Source organism: Dreissena polymorpha, chromosome 3, assembly GCF_020536995.1.
Source record: "Dreissena polymorpha isolate Duluth1 chromosome 3, UMN_Dpol_1.0, whole genome shotgun sequence".
NCBI classification, from domain to species: domain Eukaryota; kingdom Metazoa; phylum Mollusca; class Bivalvia; order Myida; family Dreissenidae; genus Dreissena; species Dreissena polymorpha.
In genome coordinates this window covers 108,227,968-108,247,623 of record NC_068357.1, presented here as the reverse complement: position 1 = coordinate 108,247,623, position 19,656 = coordinate 108,227,968, and the positions used below count along the sequence as shown (strand labels likewise).

The window sequence follows — 19,656 nt, the reverse complement described above, 5'->3', positions numbered from 1 at the left end:
AGGGACGACACCTTCCGCTTAATTTGGATTTTTGATAAGAAGAGACTTTCTAGAAACGAAAAATATCATTAAAGCGGAAAGTGTCGTCCCTGATTAGCCTGTGCGGACTGCACAGGCTAATCTGGGTCGACACTTTACGAACATGCATTACGAAAAGGTTGGTTTAAAATGGTATGGGAAAACATAAGTGTGATCATGGTTCAGAATAATTTGCAAAATGATTGTGTTCATAAAATATATGTTGGTTGATTGGTCGGTTTCTAGATATTGTTATTAGTGTCACCTACTAGCAACAAGACTCACAACATATTTGTTTGACCTTTTTATTCATTTGTAATATGTATATTCTTGTACTATTTTTATATTTGATTCAAATTCTTCAAATGAAAACACGTTTATTACCGTAAATTGTTCGTCTTAACACCACAATCTTAATAATCGTTCAAAATTGAGAAACCGAACATTAACATAACATTACATTCTATCATAAGCGAAGAATGCAAAAACGTAGGTTATAACCTGTTTTCATTAATCACCGTATGTTTCATTAATGCGTACAAGTCTAGCAACGGTTAAACAATAACATTAAATTATACCACAACAAACTGCATTATTTTAAGGTCAAGGTCTCAACACATTTATTTAAATCCTTATTTTACCATACTTAAATCCTTTGAATTTGGTCCAAAAATAACACCAACATTGTGCTCATATCGGTCCAATTTACCATATCATTCTTTGCTGAATAAATTGAAATAATTAATGTTATGCTTAATGTAGGAACAAACTCTACTCTTATCAAAGTGAACAGTTGTTTGAGGTTTTTCAACATTTGCCCAGCTACTATATGAACATTGTAATTATGTGAAATAAACAGTATTGATACTATTTCGAAAAGCAATCTCTTCAACATTAAAACGAATTGATTACAGATGTATTTTTGAGAGTTTGGTGCCAGATGTGGTCATGTGGACACGATTTTACACCTGGACCAGTATTTCACCCGAGCGGGTTTAGCACGTCATAGAAAGTTTCTAGCACCGACGGGTGAACGCACGCACTATCGCGCTCGGATTTAATTAAATAGCACGGTTTAAGAACAGCTTTGCCAAATGCGATAATTCTGCCATTCTATATAAAGCACTGTGGATTATTTTGTACAAAGTTTTCAAATAAACACTGACCCGTATTATTCGTTATTGTTAAGCGGCCATTGTTATTATTTGGGTTTAAGTCAGACGACAGTACGCTACGGGAGGAACATTTTACATTTATAACGTATAGGTGATTTAAATATGGCGAGGAATAGAGGCATGTAAGACAGGTACGTGTTTTATAATCAATATAACATTATTTGTATTAAAAAATGCAATAAAAATGTGCACAATGGCAGATTACTTACCCAATATTAAAGTAAATATAGTTTTGTTGATTAATGTATATGGAACGCAATGATAATACTGTTACATAATACAATTTTGCATTCCAACATTTCATTTCCGTTTTCCAATTTCATTTTTATCGTTATAATTCAAGTACAATGTATACAACAAATGTTACTAAATATACCGTTTATTTCCGTTTTCCAATTACATTTGTATCGTTACAATTTAAGTATACAACAAGTGTTACTAAATATACCGGTAGCTATAATTATTGTTCACAGTAATTAGTACACGGTATTTACTTCTTAATGACCAACAGGTTTGACAATTTGACAGGCAGGTCGTACTATTTAAATTGCATAACCCCATACCCATTTAAACATGCGTTTAAGTTAGATTGATCTAGATTTAAGATAAAATGTTATCTTACGCTTTAATCGTTATCATATATATATGCATTCCGCTTTAATGCATACCAGTAGCATAATAATTAGACATAAAGCCACGTGGTGAAGCATTTTCAATGAACTTGCACATGTACCGCATAAACTTGACGTACACGCTTTTTACTAGTTGACATGTGAAAAGAGTTTGACAAAGTTTATCGGATTTTCTTATATTGACCATTGTTCGTTGGTAAAGGAAAGTTTGCTGTGATGAAACCTGCTGGGATATCATATAAAGAAAATACAACAACTGTGGAATTTCTTACTTTAAATGAACATGTTATTGGTGTTCTTCGATAAGATATTTGCAAAGTTATTTACTTAGACGAATCTGCTCATAAAGGATTGTAAGATTGTGGAAAGTTCACAGGGTTGTCAAACATATACATGTTTTATAAATTGCACAAAAATGCAGTTATGTACGTTCTTTTTAATTCGACATTCATCTTTACTGTGAACATAGATATAATGAAAATACTTATAACTTTACAAGGGAAATTAATGAACAGTGAATAATGCATGATCATAAAGAATAGTCGGACAATATAAAAGAATGGATCTAGCATGAACATGTGTTTTGACTTTACGATTTCGATATCTGAGCCCAAATAACATTAAGAGCAAGCATTAGTGTGTCGTTTACTTTAATTTAAATGTTATTTATGTTTAACATAATTTATATTAGTTAGGTTTTGAAAAACAAACCGATAGGATGTTACTATATTATATAAAATTAATGCAGACGGAAGTTCCCGCACGTCACTATGGTTTCAGGTTTAAAGTAGACACGTATAATTTCAGAAAGAATTTTAACTAGATTATAAACTGAGAACAGCAAGCACACACTTCATTCATATAAACTTACATTAGAATGACTATCAAACATTATTTTCTAGTGGATTGCCTTTAACCGCTGTGCTTTGTACACGATAAGTGATATTTATAGGAAATGCAATCGCTTTAATTTGTTTTACGTTTTAATTATTTTTGGTAAACGTGCGAATTTTGCTGCATATAAGATGTTATTTTATATACAGCAAAATTCGCAAGTATACCAAAAATACAAAGTAGCTCAATATACGCCCAAAGCTTAATCGTCATTTTAACGAGACGTTTTTATTAGTTTTTATGAGAACTATATGATTTACAATGACTCAATAAACAATGTCATCAACTGGATTGAATGTTGATCAAATGAAACTTGCTGTCATGACTCTTGTTGACCTGTTAATTAACTTCACTACTTGCTTACATCAAACATGGCGTAACTAAAGCATAAATGTATGTGACCACACAAAATTGCAAGAACGTGCGGGGATACATTCATTTACAATTTACACGAATGTCAGGTTGAATTCACGATAAGATGTTAAACGTGACAAAATCCAGAAAAGTATATCGCTTAATATTTGACTACTTATGAGGACATACAATAATAGATTAAAAGCTTTTAAGGTGTTTGCTTTTCAAATGATAAAGCTTACTTTTATGGTTGTTTAAAGATGGTGATTGATATTTACATTACGTTTTCAGTTTAGTGGGGCAGGCAGTATGGTTGTTAAGTGGTTTAGGAAATAAAATAAGATTAAGTTATGGGTAACCACATTAACAAAATTATATTTACGTGAATTAATTCGTATTAAGCAAGTGTCATGTTAAAAAAATGCTAATATCGAACATAAATAATAACTTTTATAGTTGCTTTTTTGTTTTGAATTTTCAGGTGTCCTGCGCATGATAGTGACAATTGTACAGGAACGCCGTGTTATTTGGAACATCGACATACCCTTTATACAACTAAATGGATGTTATCAGACATGAAAATAGAAAATCAAGCTTAAAGAGACCTTCAGCGATAACTATGTAAGAATAGACAATGACACATCATAGAGTGCAAAATGACACATCTATGCGGAGATAACAATACCTCTGTTTACAAACTGTTTCATACATACAAAAACGTGAGATTAAATTCAATTTCGTAAGTATAAATGGCGTACGTAGTGTAAAGACGGCATGGAAATATAACGTTGTGATCAAACATGTTTATATAAAAGCCATGGAATAAAAAAATAACATATTCATAAAACGTACATACACAAACGTGGGATATAATTAATTGTCTCGGGCCTAGTGCGTAGCTATGGAATTCGATTGACGAGGATGTTTATGTGTCGGCCGATGAATCACCGATGGAACTAGATAAGTTTCAAGAAGCAGATGCAGCTAATTTCGGGGACGGGACAATTACACGTGAACATTTTAAAAGTGAAATATTAAACATAAATGAAGGTGAACTTTGAGAACACGAAATTTTAATTGAGCACACGTTCGAGGAAAGAAAACTACTGTCACCAATAGAAACGTGTAAGAAGAGACCGCCAAATGTTTCTTCATGTGTACATTTCTTGAAGAAACACACGATCTTCCCTGGTTGGAAGCTTATTTTATACACACAACTGGAACGGGGCGGGCAAGTGTTTGACATGAGTCAACGCAAGAACGGCACTCACGGATAGCAGCACTATTTGCAAACTTTCAGACCAACTTGTTGACATGGGGAAGGTGGCAAGAGATAAATCGTCAGATCTCGACGGCTGCTACTCTTGGTTTATCCTGCTAGGTAATTGTCGACAGGTGTCATGTGATAATTTTTGTACAAATTAATCTTTCGTTGATAAGCTACCTGAAACCTTTATGTAAGAAAGATATTAAGCAATTAATATGGGTCTGCCTCTGTTGTATACAGTATTAATCACGAGACCAATGCAGCCAAACAAGTCGTCAGAGAATTATAAACTTAATCGCGTTTTTGATAACATGCAATCAAATTTAAACCACATGAGAAGCATACATTTGTACATAAAAAGAAGAGCAATTGCTTAATTATGCGTTTTAAGATGCGAAATGCTGGTTTGCGGACATGTCGACACATACATTAGACAATTTTACGAGTTTTTGCCATATCTATCTAGCAGACTTTTTCAAATTAATATGAGATATATTTACATAAAAATACGGCTCGCTTTTAAGGACACAACATTCGAAGGACAATGACGGTACACTTAAAAACATATGCGTCAGCGTCAGTATTCAAGGAATGTATGTATGCACATTTGTATTGATTTCAAATAAAGCGGATTATATTCTAAGGAGAGGTATTAATTACACGCGACGTAGCAGATGGTGTCCTGTATTAAAGCATATAAGCGAGTGCATGACATCGGCAAATAGCTTTATAATAATGCGATTCTTATTGGTCACGATATTATTTTTCTTGCCATGATTTTCGCCCTCCCTTTGATTTGAGAAGGGAGGTTGTCAGTTATTGTATGTGCGTTAAGTACAGGTAAACCGATTATATATTTCGGTGTCAATCACCTCTCGCACGGACATCGTGTGTCCAACTCATGCCCAACGTGCATCTTTCGTGCGGCGACCGCACCATGATTGCACGAAAATTGTTCTGTCGATGAAATAACCTTATACGCACAAAATCAGAACGATAAGCTCTTTGTCATAATGATAGGTTTAATTTCATAATGATACGATATTCAACTTAATGTTAAGCAGCATGATGTTATGATATAACTATAAATTATATAATAATGTGTAATAATGGTAAATTATTCATTAATACAACGTTTAAATAATTATAAACTATATGTGATAATAAATAGCATGATGATACCTTTAAATGAGTTTTATAATATAAGCACCATTCAAACTTTTTAACAGCTTGTGGCAAAAATAATAGCCAGTGTTTTTTGTTTGTTTTTTATTAGTGCATGTTAAACTGCTTTTTAACATTTCTATCAAAAGGAGCTACATAATTACATCAATAAACCAATTGTTGAGTTTATTGGAAAAGTTTGGCGTCTTTTGGGGGAATTTTGTTCAGATTTTGGGGGAAATGTTACTTTTTGCAATTGGCAACAGCCTGTAAGAGGCTGTAATTTGCGGCAAACAAGTGATGGAATACGTTCCATGTGATGGAAAGAAATGCGCAATCATGAGACAATCCTTTCGTTCAGTGTATTTTGTGGTAAATGAGGTACTTACGCGCATAAGGCTGCATTATGCGTTCCAGCACTTCTACTTATTTAACTATTCGACTTACGAAAATTGTGACAAATTTGGAATTTAAGTGTTTTTTTACCGTAAGTTATTTACGTTTTTTCCCAGGATGCTGGCTGATGTATCTGCTAGTGGTGGGAGGGACGCAGGCTTTTGCCACTGTGTTTCTGGAGACCTCCATCGCCAATGAGACACCGACTGAGGACATCAACTGGATGTGGAACTACCCGCTGATCATAATGCTCGCCTTAGGTAGAGAACACGCTTCCGTGAATTAACCCTTTCCCTCAGAAGCAAAGTGAAAATTGCTATGTGCAAACAGCATAAAACCAGAACAGCATGCGAGTAACTCGCAGTCTGTTCAGGTTTTATGCTGTTTGCTGCTCATCATTATTAAACTTGAATCTAGTAAGAAAGATCTTAAGTTATATTTAACTTTTTAAGGGACTACAAATGCGTAGAAATACGTATCTTACGGGTAAATGTTAAGCTAGGTCGCCATGGTGTAGTGGACAAGGTGTTCTTAAGATCTCTCTTATATACACCAAGTACTTGTTCTACCCTCGAGACGAACTCGAGAGCATTAGAATAAGCCTTATGCTTTCGATACAATCGAGCTTTAATTAAAAGATTAAAACTAAACATCAACGCCCATGCAGAGATTTTACTGGATCCGAGCATGGGAATTATCGTCAAACTAGACGACGGCAAACGCCCTAGTGGTCCTACGCACCAGGACTCCAAATGGTGGTTATTTTTCCACCTCGGACACTGACCCTCGTGAGAAATAGCCATTCCTCGAATTATGTTGTCACAAGTTATAACATTGAAACAATGAGTACGTAAGTAACTTATAGGAATTCTAAGGTCAACTTCAATTAAGAGGTAATATTTAAACATGTTAAGTAATAATTGCCTAATACCAGACCTTAATAAAATGACTTTTTTAGGGATGAATATTTGGTAGGGCTATTGTTTGGATTTACAAATAAGCGGAATGGCGTATGTTAATTGTTCAGGAGGGCATATCTCCGTCTGACTAAACTTAAACGGGAGGGCGTATGTCAGGGAGATCATATGTCTGCATTTACATGACCTTGTGTTTCCTTTTTCTTCAGGGCCGTTTGCAAACTATCTCAGCAGACGATTTTCCTTCCGGATCGTATGCCTGGCTGGCGGTCTGTTCGTCAGTCTGGGATCGTTGTCGTACTTCGGTTTGTCCAAGTTGATACCGCTGTGCTACGTTTTTTTGGCCTACGGAATATTAACAGGTATTTTATATTAATTGGTGCCACCAGGTCTTTTCTGCACATCTGTTCACTGTCTTATAGAAGACCTTTCCACAAATTTAAGTTACGAATACATTTTTAGCTAAAAACAAATACACATTTATTATTTTATATGTCACTCAAATGCATGCTAAGTATTAATGGGAAATGATAGAATTGCTAAAATAAACTTATCATTGAAATCGGCGCTTAGAGTTTATACATTTTAAGAATTGTATTGTTACTTAAATGTGTAGTGCGTTGTTCAAAAAGACGTATATCTTGCGACATTGTAATATAAGAGCGAATGGGGAAGATAAACATTATTATTATATGTTATGATCTACTTCATTTCCATAGCGTACGAAACAAATCTTTAATGTATCAAAATTTGTGTTTATGCAAAAAACCAATCTCAATTTTGCCTTTAAATGCAAATTATAATAATTAAAGAAGGATTCTCCTGGCTCGCATTTCTCGTATATCTTAAGTCTATTTCAAACAGGATAACTGCAGCGCATGTGTTCGTAGTTATGCGAACTACTTTTTTGCGTAATAATTGGCATTTTTTGTATTTGTCGTATGCGAGTAGGTTACCGGTAGTCATGAAACAGATTTAAAAGTCAATGCAATAAAGTGCGAAAACAATCATTTTAATGATCTATACATGTAAAGTTAAATATGAATACTTACCGGGGTACCAGTCTAAATAGTTTTAATTAATTTCAATAGCAAGATAAAAGTAGAATAGATTTTTTTAAATTTTCATTCTTCGAAACTGTGAACAAGCTCTTTAAAACAGATTTTTGTTAAATCGCGACCTGGTCCTCATAAATTCGGCGTGGGAGGGCCTTATAAAGAACAAAAATCTACTATAATACGTCCGAATGATGATGGGATTTGAATATAAATAGGCTCGTGTTTCGCCTCATTGCTTATGTGTCCGTGGTAACCCGGATAGATTAATTGAAGAAATGAAAGGTTTGTTAATGCCCATGTGTCGCAATAAAGTTAGCTTTTTTATCTTTCATGTTCCCGTAATTTGATTGACGACTTGACGTTTTACGCACTATTTATTGTTATTGAGATTACCATCTGCATTGAATATTGTGTTTTTAAAGCCAATGAGTTTGATCGATAGTGAAATTCTAATAATGCCAACAGCTCGCTACTATACAATCATAAAATCATCCTCCAATGATTTATTAAATGGAAACTTCAGAATCATAATCTCGAGAGGAAATTATTGCTACCATCCGCACGTCATTTATTTAACCCTTTCCCACTCAGAAGCAAAGTGAAAATGGCTATAAGCAAACAGCAGAAAACCAGAACAGCCTGCGAGTAACTCGCAACCTGTTCAGGTTTTATGCCGTTTGCTGCTCATTAGTATCTAAGGGTTAGAAATTAAGCCTTTAAAACTTGAATTTAGTATAAAAAAAGGTCTTAAATTAAATTTAGTTTTCTAAGGCACAACAAATGCGTCAACATACGTATCTAAGTGGTGAAGGGTTAAAGTATGATACTGAGTGCTCACACAATACAGGACGATACATACAATGCAATCATAAACAAAACTATTAAACCATTTGCATGCTGGGAAATTTGTCGTCTGCTAAAATGTCGTCTGCTGAATTTCTAAAATTAGCATTTTCTTCGATTTTTTTTTCAAAGAATACTATCAGAATAGCAAACAGTTTGGATCCAGATGAGACGCCACGTTCTGTGGCGTCTCATCTGGATCCAAACTGTTTGCAAAGGCCTTCAAAATTCGGTTCCCGCACTGATGAGTTAAACTGGGATCACCGCATTGGAAATGTCCATGTTAAGAATTAGGGGTTGTAAGAGTTTTACTAGCGCACCGATCCTATCACTTAGCCCGGAAATCTAAATGCACACATTTATAAATAAATGCAAATGCTTATGTAGGTAATTCACTTCTGTTTCTTTGACTAAAAAAGTAACCAGTGTAACATTTCCTCTAAATTCACGATTAATCGAAAATAACTCTGACAGCTTTTGACCTTTACCATTGACTCCAAATTAGCATTATATTTTCGATTTTTACAGCTAAAACTGTGTTCAAAAAGGTTGATTCACAAATGATAAACAATACATCAAGACCCAATGGACGACCTGTTGGCTACTTAGTTACCTGTATGCATGTTTAAATTTCGGTGAATGAAAATGTATGTTTACAACTTTTTCCTTTTTTTTTTCTTAAAAAAACTTTCTTTTAGTGTTTTTTCCCACGTTTTTTTCCTCCTGTTTTGCTACATATACTACGTTTCGTGTAGTCTTATTTCGTGTTCTATTGCAGGTATCGGTTGCGGTCTGTGTTTTGCGCCGTGCTCAACTATCATCAGTTTTTATTTCGAGAACAGGCGAGGTTTCGCCAACGGTTTTACCGTCACCGCGGGGAGTATTGGACCTCTTGCGTTACCGTTTCTTTTTAGGTAAATTTAATGCATACCTGGTATTCATGCCGAGGAAACATTAGAATACGTGTTTTGATTTTTTTTCAACAAAAATAAATGTATGTATTAAGTACCAAGTATGGACATATTGGACGGTGATGATGTACGTTAATCGAGGGAAAACGTTTATGGTTCCAGCTTTTAGTGCCTATGTTTACTCTGATCTGAAGAAATAAATGAGGTCAGATAAAAAATACGTGTGTTGGCGTTCATGATAAAATTAAACAAAAGTAAAAAAAACGACATACACATTAAATGGTCGAGACATAAATTCAATAAACCCTAACTCACACGTTAAAAACGACATACACATTGAATGGTCGAGACATAAATTCAATGAATCCTGCCGGACACGTTTAAAAAGAATGTTCAAGTTTCTGTTGAAGGTGTATTTTGTTCTATTCTGAGTCTGTGTTTTACTTTCAGGTTTGTGGTTAGCGAGTACGGCCTCATGCGAACCTTTCTCATCTACGGCGGGTTCCTTTTGAACATTTGTGTTGCTGCGTGCTTTTTCAGACAGCCTGCCCGCCTTGAAACCGATTCTATCATAGAAAAGGGGCATAGAAATGTAAATGGTCACGTAAAAAACGCCGAAAATGCGACAAAAAACGCCGAAAAATCGACGCTTCTCAACGGTGGCGGGACATTAAATAGACGGAATGTGCAATCTCAGAAACAGCATAAAAGAAGTTGTGATGGTTTTATAAAATTATCTCTCTTCTGCAAACCATTGTTTACAATATACGCTTTGGCATTTTTACTGTGCATGATAGGCTACTCAGCAAACGTCATGTTGATTCCTACTCACGTACTGAAGCATGGCCACAGCGCCGAGCAAGTTTTTCTTTATGTGACTATAATCAAAGGATCGGAGACATTAGGGAGATTGTTCTTCGGATCCTTGGCTGATTTGTTCCGCGTATCAGCCCGCAAAATGTTCATGTGCAGCATGCTTATTGCCGCCATATTTAGTTTCGCTGCGCCGTATGTTACACACTTTTACTTCATGTGTGCGTATTCTGCGGCGATCGGAGTGTTTCCCGGGTCCTTCTGGAGCCTGATCTCAGTTTTATTGCTGGACTTTCTCAGTTTGGAGGATCTGACGCCAGCGTTTGGTCTCGTGTCTCTGTGTCTGGCGATAGGCGCTGCAGTTAGCCGGTTCTTCATTGGTAAGTGAGATACTTACTCACATATGTCGAAAACATGTTAACATACAACTGTTCATAGCTATGGTTATATCCCCAGCCGAAGTGTTCGTGGGCATGTATAAACTTATTGATTCTTCAAACAACAATATCAGCCCATGCGATTTCAAATATTGTTTGCAAATATGACCAATATAAGAGTAGAATCATTTTAAAATAACATTAATAATTCACAAATTTGAACTACAATTTTGTATTGTTTGTTTTATGTACCATGTCATAAAAGGTTTGTATAATACATACTAGTATGTAGAATTATAGACAGGGAATCTGAGAGTTATATCTGGACCCTTCGTCTACAATAATAAGTCCCAATTTTATTGTCAAGGCATTATATCGAGCACTTCACCTTGAAACAATTAAATATGGTTTTCGATAGGTTAAGTCAGTTATCTCTTAATTTCGCAAAATATATCTACTTAAGTCTAGAAGCATAATCTGCATGTTGATAATTTAACACGACTTTTACTTGTGACTTTTCACAGGTTATTTGGAGATTTTCACGTCGAGCGAGCAGGTGACGTTCTTCACGCTGGGCGGAGTGTTCGTGCTATCCGCGCTCTTGTTATTGCTGATCCCTCCGATCAAACATCGAATCAAACAAACACGCCGACGGAAGGACATGGAAAACGAGCGGCGGATTCTAGAGGTAGTTCCGCTTCGAAATTCTTGCAGACAAAAATCGTTGCTGTATCTTCCGCCGACTCCTGACAAACGAGAGCAACCGGAAGTAGAAGATTATGAAAAGTTGACAATAACGTCGAAGAGAGTCAGCAAGATTTATCGCCCCTTTGGTGAAAGCGATGACGAATTGGACTACCATGATGGTTTTGAAAAGCGCAACTCGGCGCCCATTGCGAATCTCGCCGAAGTTTAACCCATTTATGACTAGTGGACTCTCCCATCCTTCTAAATTGGATCAGTTTATTTCCAAAAGTAGGGATGTCTAGTATATTTATTTCTATATTAAGAATATTTCTGACATAAATTCCTTGAAGCAAACAGCGCAGACCCTGATGAGACGCCGCATCATGTGGCGTCTCATCTGGGTCTACGCTGTTTGCCAAGGCCTTTTTTCTAGACGCTAGGCATAAATAAGTTAATATATGCAGATGATAGATTTGTGTCACAAACAAAATACATAAACGTATCTCTTATTTTCTCACAGAAATCTACTCTTAAGTCCGCAAAGAACCGAATCTGAGAACTTTTAATCTCGATGTGTTAGTAGTCACTTCAGAAAATCCACGGGACGGCTGTTATTGCTCTGAATTTTTGTTATAAAGAGATGTCGAAATGTGATATAATATTCATTATACAACTACCGGTATCCAGTAACATCATCAACAGAGGTTGAAGCAATCTCAACTTGATACTTTTGTGGAGAAATAAAGAAGGAAAAAAACACAGTGGCGTAGCTTTAACAATAGAGGAAATTGCGCGTTGTAAATCCGAAATCAATCTGATAAAAGTGTGTTGTTATTTTTGAATATTGGTTATTGGGGCAGTTGTTGGAGTTCGTTGGAAATCGTCATTTAAATCGGTTTTGTGCTTATGTAATATTTTGTTAAATACACGCCTGATGTTTTGCGTGAAAACGTAATCGCTTGTTATACGCGGTTGTACTTGTGACATAAATACGAATGAAGCTGTCGCAAAGTTATGAAAAACACTCCCATGGATTTGTTCCTCGCTCAGGCAAAAAGGAGCTTAATACATGTGCTTAACGTGTCGTCCAACATTAGCCTGTGCAGTCCGAACAGGCTAATCAGGGACTACAATTTACGCTTTAACTGGATTTCGTTAAGAAGACATTATTTTAAACGAAAAACGCAATAAAAGCGGAAAGTGTCGTCCCTGTTGTGTGCGGCATATATGGTAGATACGCACGTGACTTCGAAAGTGTTGCAGCAAATGACTGCTAAATGGGGTAATGTAACATTGGTGAACTGGACTCACATGCTTTGTCTTTGTTAGGGATCGCACGTTGCATAAGTTATGGAGATGGAATATCAGTTTGCACGAGTACCGGTATCGGATATAATTAGCATTTCGCACAACCCGCTCAATACTGTTTGACGGGTAAAATGCCGTAAAATATGTTTGTTCTATATTAAAAATGGCTAGGACCCTAACAATATTATTGGTTCTTTCAAATTTGTGTTTTTCATTTTCATGTTGTTAAAGGTTATATGTTTTTGCGTGCATAAAGGTTTGTTTTGACGACGTCCACTTTTAAATAACATTGTATGATTTTGACTAAATGAGACATGAAACAAACCTATTGTTACGCCCTAAAACAAAATATAAATGCTTATAAATATGTGTTATAACTGGGCCTAGATAGACAAAACAGCTTTATGTAAATGCATTTCGTGCAGTGTGTTTCCAATGTGTGTTTATACTGTATCCAGTGTGCAGCTATACGTCGCTTGTACTTCATTTGTTTATTTAAAACCTATCGATCTCAATCCACTCGTCTATCATGTGTTTTGCTAATGGATATTCGCGGTTATCAAAGTATAAAATGGAAGATATCATTCCCTTCTATCGTCATTGTAATCGTTGCCATCATCAACCTAATCATTATTACCACAGCTTTTCATCGTCATCGGTAATACCAATATGTTACCACGATAGTCATCAACATTATCCCCATTTCTACAGGGCAGCGGGCAACGACAACGAGCGAGGCATGGTATTGTAATGCGCATGGGGGGGGGTGGGGGGTAGAGAGTTAGGGTAAGGGTTAAGGTTAGCCTTAACTTAACCCATTCCTTAACCCTAACCCTAACCTAACCATAGCCAGGGTTATTTCCCCTATGCCATGCCTCGCTCGATGTAATTGTCCTCTTCCCCCGTCATGTTCATGTAACCGGTACTTAAAAAATATTGTATCATGATCATCACAGCCACCATCATCAATTTTTTAAAATTTATTTATTTATTGACTTAGTGAATATTGCACAATTTATAAATGATTTTCATCATATTCGATGTCTTAAAAATCACATTACTTTCGCACCTTAGTATATTTTGATTAACGCATAAACATGTTTATATTTACAGCTTGATGATAATATGTAATTTTAATAGATATCAATTTAAGAGTATTTCATCTGTCTTTGTCATACAATAATTAAGCTGAGCGGAATGTGTTCTGTGTGGACTGCAGCGTCAAATTCAAAATTGATTCAAGTCCATACTAGGATATGATTGATAAGATGGCACAATGTTTTTGAACTATTCGAGTCAATCGAAACCAAACAAGATGCTAACAGCTATAATTATGAAAAAAGCTTTCCAGACACGTTATTTCTAACAAAACTTTAACCCATTTATGCCTAGTGGACTCTCCCATCCTTCTAAATTGAATCAATTTATTTCCAAAATAATGGATATCTAGTATATTTATTTCTATATTTAGAATATTTCTTACATAATTTCCTTTAAGCAAACAGCGTATACCCAGATGAGACGCCGCATCATGCGGCGTCTCATCTGGGTATACGCTGTTTGCCAAGGCCTTTTTTCTAGACGCTAGGCATAAATGAGTTAAGTATTGATAATAAAATGGTTTCTTTCTCTGCATCAGAAGCTGAGCAACTAGAACAGTAACACACCATATCGTATTCACGAATAAAATGTGTACATACCTTATGCAAGTTAATATGTGTTAAGACGGATTTTGTATTTATATATTTTCCTCACCATTCATGTAGGCCTGTATGCCGATCATGATTTTTAAAGGGAAATTTTCAAATTGTACTTTGACAAAATGACATGATTGATTAAGTTCGTTGATTACAAAAAAAGTATGCATTTTACTCATACAAGCTAAAGAAAACTCCTGGCTGAGACAATGGTACAAATATCTGTAAATTGATTGATTATTACCAATCGATATTGAAAAGTTTCATAACGCTTTTTCAAAGATACTTCAACAAAAACGTGCATTTGCTACATAGATTTTAACAATGTCCTTGTGGTTTCAAGAAGTGAGATAGCCTGGACGCGAGCAACCTTTTTCTCTCGAGATCCCGGTTCGAAATCCAGGTTAAGCACTTTTTAATGATATCCTTTTCCTTGTTTAATGATTCATTTAAACTATCGCAAATGTTTCAGCTTTATTTGTTAAATAAATGAAATTTTAAAAAATACAAATATATGTGAACAAGTCCCTTTAAACATGAAACTGTAATTCATAATTATCGTCCATCTCCTATTTGAATTATGTGCAATTTGGAATTGTGCACTATTATATCGATGTATTTGTTTTAAGCATTTTTGTTTGCTTGTTTTGTTTTTGAAGCGTTCTATTTTATATAGATTGTGAAATAAAATATATCTGTGTCATATGTTTGTGGTTATTCTAACCACATATCAAATGCTTGTTGCAATGATGTAGTTAACATGCACGTCGTCCACCGATCAGTTGGTCTCAGGTCTGATCCACACACGGGAGCTTTTAAGATCTCCGACATGCAAAACAAATCACCAAGTTCCAAGGAAACGCACACACGAGTTTCTCAATAAGCCTACGGACGAACATGAGAGTCTCTCAATACGCCTAAGGATGAACACGAGAGTCTCTCAATATGCCTAAGGACGAACGCGAGAATTTCTCAATAAGCCTAAGGACGAACACGACAGCATCTCAATAAGTATAAGGATGAACGCAAGAGTTTCTCAATACGCCTAAGAACGAACGCGAGAGTCTCTCAATACGCCTAAGGACGAACACGAGAGTCTCTCAAAACGCCTAAGGACGAACACGGGAGTTTCTCAATACGCTTAAGGAGGAATGCAAGAGTATCTCAATACCCCTAAGGACGAACGCGAGAGTTTCTCAGTTAGCCGAAGAACGAACGCGAGAGTCTCTCAATACGCCTAAGGACGAACACGAGAGTCTCTCAATACGCCTAAGAACAAACGCGAGAGTCTCTCAATATGGCTAAGGACGAACACAAGAGTCTCTCAATAAGCCTACGGAGAAGGCAAGAGTTTCTCAATACCCCTAAGGACGAACGCGAGAGTTTCTCAGTTAGCCTGAGGACAAACACGAGAGTATCTCAGTTAGCCTAAGGAGGAACGCGAGATTTTCTCAGTTAGCCTAAGGACAAACCCGAGAGAATCTCAATAAGCCTAAGGACGAACACTAGAGTTTCTCAATAAGCCTAAAAGCGAACACGAGAGTTTCTCAATAAGCCAAAGGATGAACATGAGAGTATCTCAATACGTCTAAGGATGAACATGAGAGTATCTCAATACGCCTAAGGATGAACATGAGAGAATCTCAATACGCCTAAGGATGAACATGAGAGTATCTCAATACGCCTAAGGATGAACATGAGAGTATCTCAATACGCCTAAGGATGAACATGAGAGTATCTCAATACGCCTAAGGATGAACACGAGAGTATCTCAATACGCCTAAGGATGAACATGAGAGTATCTCAATACGCCTAAGGATGAACATGAGAGTATCTCAATACGCCGAACACGAGAGTATCTCAATAAGCCTAATGACGAACACGTGCGTTTCTCAATAAGCCTAATGATGAACACGAGAGTGTCTCAATAAGCCAAAGGACCAATACGAGAGTATTTCAATAAGCCTGAAGACGAACACGAGAGTTTCTCAATAAGCCTTAGGACAAACCTGAGAGTATTTCAATAAGCCTTAGGAAGAACAAGAGAGTATCTCAATAAGCCCGAGGGCGGCCCTGAGAGTAGCTCGATAAGCCGAAAGAGGAACTTGAAAGTATCACAATTAGCCTAAGAACGAACACAAGAGCTTCTCAATAAGCCTAAGTACGAGCCTGAGAACTTCTCAATGAGCCTTAAGACAAACGCGAGAGTTTCTCAATAAGCCTACGGACAAACACGGGCCAGTTTCTCAATAGGCCTAAGGACGAACGTGAGAGTTTCTCAATAAGCCTAAGGACGAACACAAAAATTTCTCTATCAGCTAAAGGACGAATGCGAGAGTTTCTAAATAAGCCTATGGACAAACATGTGACTATCTCAATACGCCCAAGGATGAATCTGAGAGTTTTCCAATAAGCCTAAGGACGTACACGAGAGATTCTTAATAAGCCTAATAAGCCTAAGGCCGAACATAAGCATTTCTCAATAAGCCTAAGGACGAACACGAGAGTATCTCAATAAGCCTAAGGACGAATACAAGAATTTCTCAATAAGCCTAACGACGAACACGGGAGAATCTCAATAAGCCTATGGACGAACATGAGAGTTTGTCAATAAGCCTAAAGATGAACACGAGAGTATATCAATAAGCCTAAGGACAAACGCGAGAGTTTCTCAATAGGCATAAGGACGAACACAGGTGTTTCTCAATAAGCCTAAGGACGAATGCAAGAGTTTCTGAATAAGCCTACAGATGAACAAGAGAGTTTCTCAATAAGCCCATGAACGAACACGAGAGTTTCTAAAAAAGCCTAAGGACAAACATAAGCATATCTCAATAAGCCTAAGGACGAAAAGGGGGTTTCTCAATAGGCCTACGGACGCGACAGCCTAAGGACAAACATGAGCATATCTCAATAAGCCGAAGGACAAACATGAGTTTCTCAATAGGCCTTAGGACAAACGCGAGAGTTTCCCAATAAGCCTAAGGACGAACAAGAGAGTTTCTCAATAAGCCTAAGGACGAACACGACAACTTCTCATTAACAATAAAGATGAATACGAGAGTATTTCAATAAGTCTGAAGATGAACAGGAGAGTGTCTCAATTAGCCTAAGGACGAACACAAGAGTTTCTCAATAGGCCTATGGACAAACATGAGAGTTTCTCAATAAGCCCAAGGATGTACACGAGAGTTTCTTAATAAGCCTAAGAACGAACATTAGCATATCTCTATAAGCCTAAGGACAAACAAGAGAGTTTCTCAATAAGCCCAAGGACATACACAAGAGTTTCTCAATAAACCTAAGGACATACACGAGAGTTTCTCAATAAGCCCAAGGACATACACGAGAGTTTCTCAATAAGCCTAAGGACATACATGAGAGTTTCTCAATAAGCCGAAGGACATACACGAGAGTTTCTCAATAAGCCTAAGGACATACACAAGAGTTTCTCAATAAGCCAAAGGACATACACGAGAGTTTCTCAATAAGCCCAAGGACATACACGAGAGTTTCTCAATAAGCCTAAGGACATACACGAGAGTTTCTCAATAAGCCTAAGGACATACACAAGAGATTCTCAATAAGCCTAAGGACATACACGAGAGTTTCTCAATAAGCCTAAGGACGAACAAGAGAGTTTCTCAATAAGCCCAAGGATAAACACTAGAGTTTCTCAATAAGCCTAAGGACATACACGAGAGTTTCTCAATAAGCCTAAGGACAAACAAGAGAGTTTCTCTATAAGCCCAAGGACATACACGAGAGTTTCTCAATAAGCCTAAGGACATACACGAGAGTTTCTCAATAAGCCAAAGAACAAATATGGGCATATCTCAATAAGCCTAAGGACGAACAAGAGAGTTTCTCAATAAGCCTAAGAACCAATTCGAGAGTTTCTCAATAAGCCTAAGGACATTCACGAGAGTTTCTCAATAAGCCTAAGGACATACACGAGAGTTTCTCAATAAGCCTAAGGACATACACAAGAGATTCTCAATAAGCCCAAGGACATACACGAGAGTTTCTCAATAAGCCTAAGGACATACACAAAAGTTTCTTAATAAGCCCAAGGACACACACGAAATTTTCTCAATAAGCCTAAGGACATACAGGAGAGTTTCTCAATAAGCCCAAGGACATACACGAGAGCTTCTCAATAAGCCTAAGGACAAATTTGGGCATATCTCAATAAGCCTAGGGACGAACAAGAGAGTTTCTCAATAAGCCTAAGGACATACACAAGAGTTTCTTAATAAGCCCAAGGACATACACAAGAGTTTCTCAATAAGCTTAAGGACATACACGAGAGTTTCTCAATAAGCCTAAGGACGAACAAGAGAGTTTCTCAATAAGCCCAAGGACATACACGAGAGTTTCTCAATAAGCCTAAGGACATACACGAGAGTTTCTCAATAAGCCTAAGGACGAACACCAGAGTTTCTCAATAAGCCCAAGGACATACACTAGAGTTTCTCAATAAGCCTAAGAACAAATATGGGCATATCTCAATAAGCCTAAGGACGAACAAGAGAGTTTCTCAATAAGCCTAAGGACATACACAAGAGTTTCTCAATAAGCCAAAGGACATACATGAGAGTTTCTCAATAAGCTTAAGGACATACACAAGAGTTTCTCAATGAGCCTAAGGACAAACAAGAGAGTTTCTCTATAAGCCTAAGGACATACACGAGAGTTTCTCAATAAGCCTAAGGACAAACAAGAGAGTTTCTCAATAAGCCAAAGGACATACACGAGAGTTTCTCAATAAGCCTAAGGACAAACAAGAGAGTTTTTCAATAAGCCAAAGGACATACACGATGAGTTTCTCAATAAGCCTAAGGACAAACAAGAGAGTTTCTCAATAAGCCAAAGGACATACACCAGAGTTTCTCAATAAGCCAAAGGACATACACGAGAGTTTCTCAATAAGCCTAAGGACATACACGAGAGTTTCTCAATAAGCCTAAGGACATACACGAGAGTTTCTCAATAAGCCTAAGGACATACACGAGAGTTTCTCAATAAACCAAAGGACATACACGAGAGTTTCTCAATAAGCCTAAGGACATACACGAGAGTTTCTCAATAAGCCTAAGGACATACACGAGAATTTCTCAATAAGCCTAAGGACAAACAAGAGAG

The 19,656-nt window shown here is 36.7% G+C and overlaps 1 protein-coding gene across 4 annotated transcripts; it reads left to right on the top strand.

The window, feature by feature from the left end:
• The first annotated feature begins 47 nt into the window (after nt 1-47).
• LOC127870926 (monocarboxylate transporter 12-like) lies at nt 48-15,214 on the top strand. Of its 4 annotated transcripts, XR_008045006.1 has the most exons (8): nt 1,881-2,202; nt 3,555-4,454; nt 6,017-6,160; nt 7,027-7,179; nt 9,497-9,632; nt 10,080-10,822; nt 11,344-11,794; nt 12,027-15,214. XR_008045006.1 is itself a non-coding variant. In XM_052413508.1 (7 exons), the coding sequence occupies exons 2-7, from the start codon at nt 4,388-4,390 to the stop codon at nt 11,733-11,735; spliced, it is 1,635 nt and encodes a 544-aa protein (XP_052269468.1). In that variant the 5' UTR covers nt 48-1,324; nt 3,555-4,387; the 3' UTR covers nt 11,736-15,214. The 4 variants fall into 4 exon arrangements, 3 of the variants coding, with proteins under 3 accessions (XP_052269468.1, XP_052269469.1, XP_052269467.1); XM_052413508.1 differs by lacking the exon at nt 1,881-2,202 and adding an exon at nt 48-1,324 and having other exon boundaries at nt 11,344-15,214; XM_052413509.1 differs by having other exon boundaries at nt 1,873-1,984; nt 11,344-15,214.
• The last annotated feature ends 4,442 nt before the right edge of the window (nt 15,215-19,656 follow it).

Bases quoted from the DNA above. Each gene is read 5' to 3' on its own strand.
- LOC127870926 (XM_052413508.1), top strand. From the start codon at position 4,388: ATGGGGAAGGTGGCAAGAGATAAATCGTCAGATCTCGACGGCTGCTAC. The intron at 6,161-7,026 runs GTAGAGAACACG...CTTTTTCTTCAG, and splicing joins GATCATAATGCTCGCCTTAG to GGCCGTTTGCAAACTATCTC. The intron at 9,633-10,079 runs GTAAATTTAATG...TTTTACTTTCAG, and splicing joins GCGTTACCGTTTCTTTTTAG to GTTTGTGGTTAGCGAGTACG.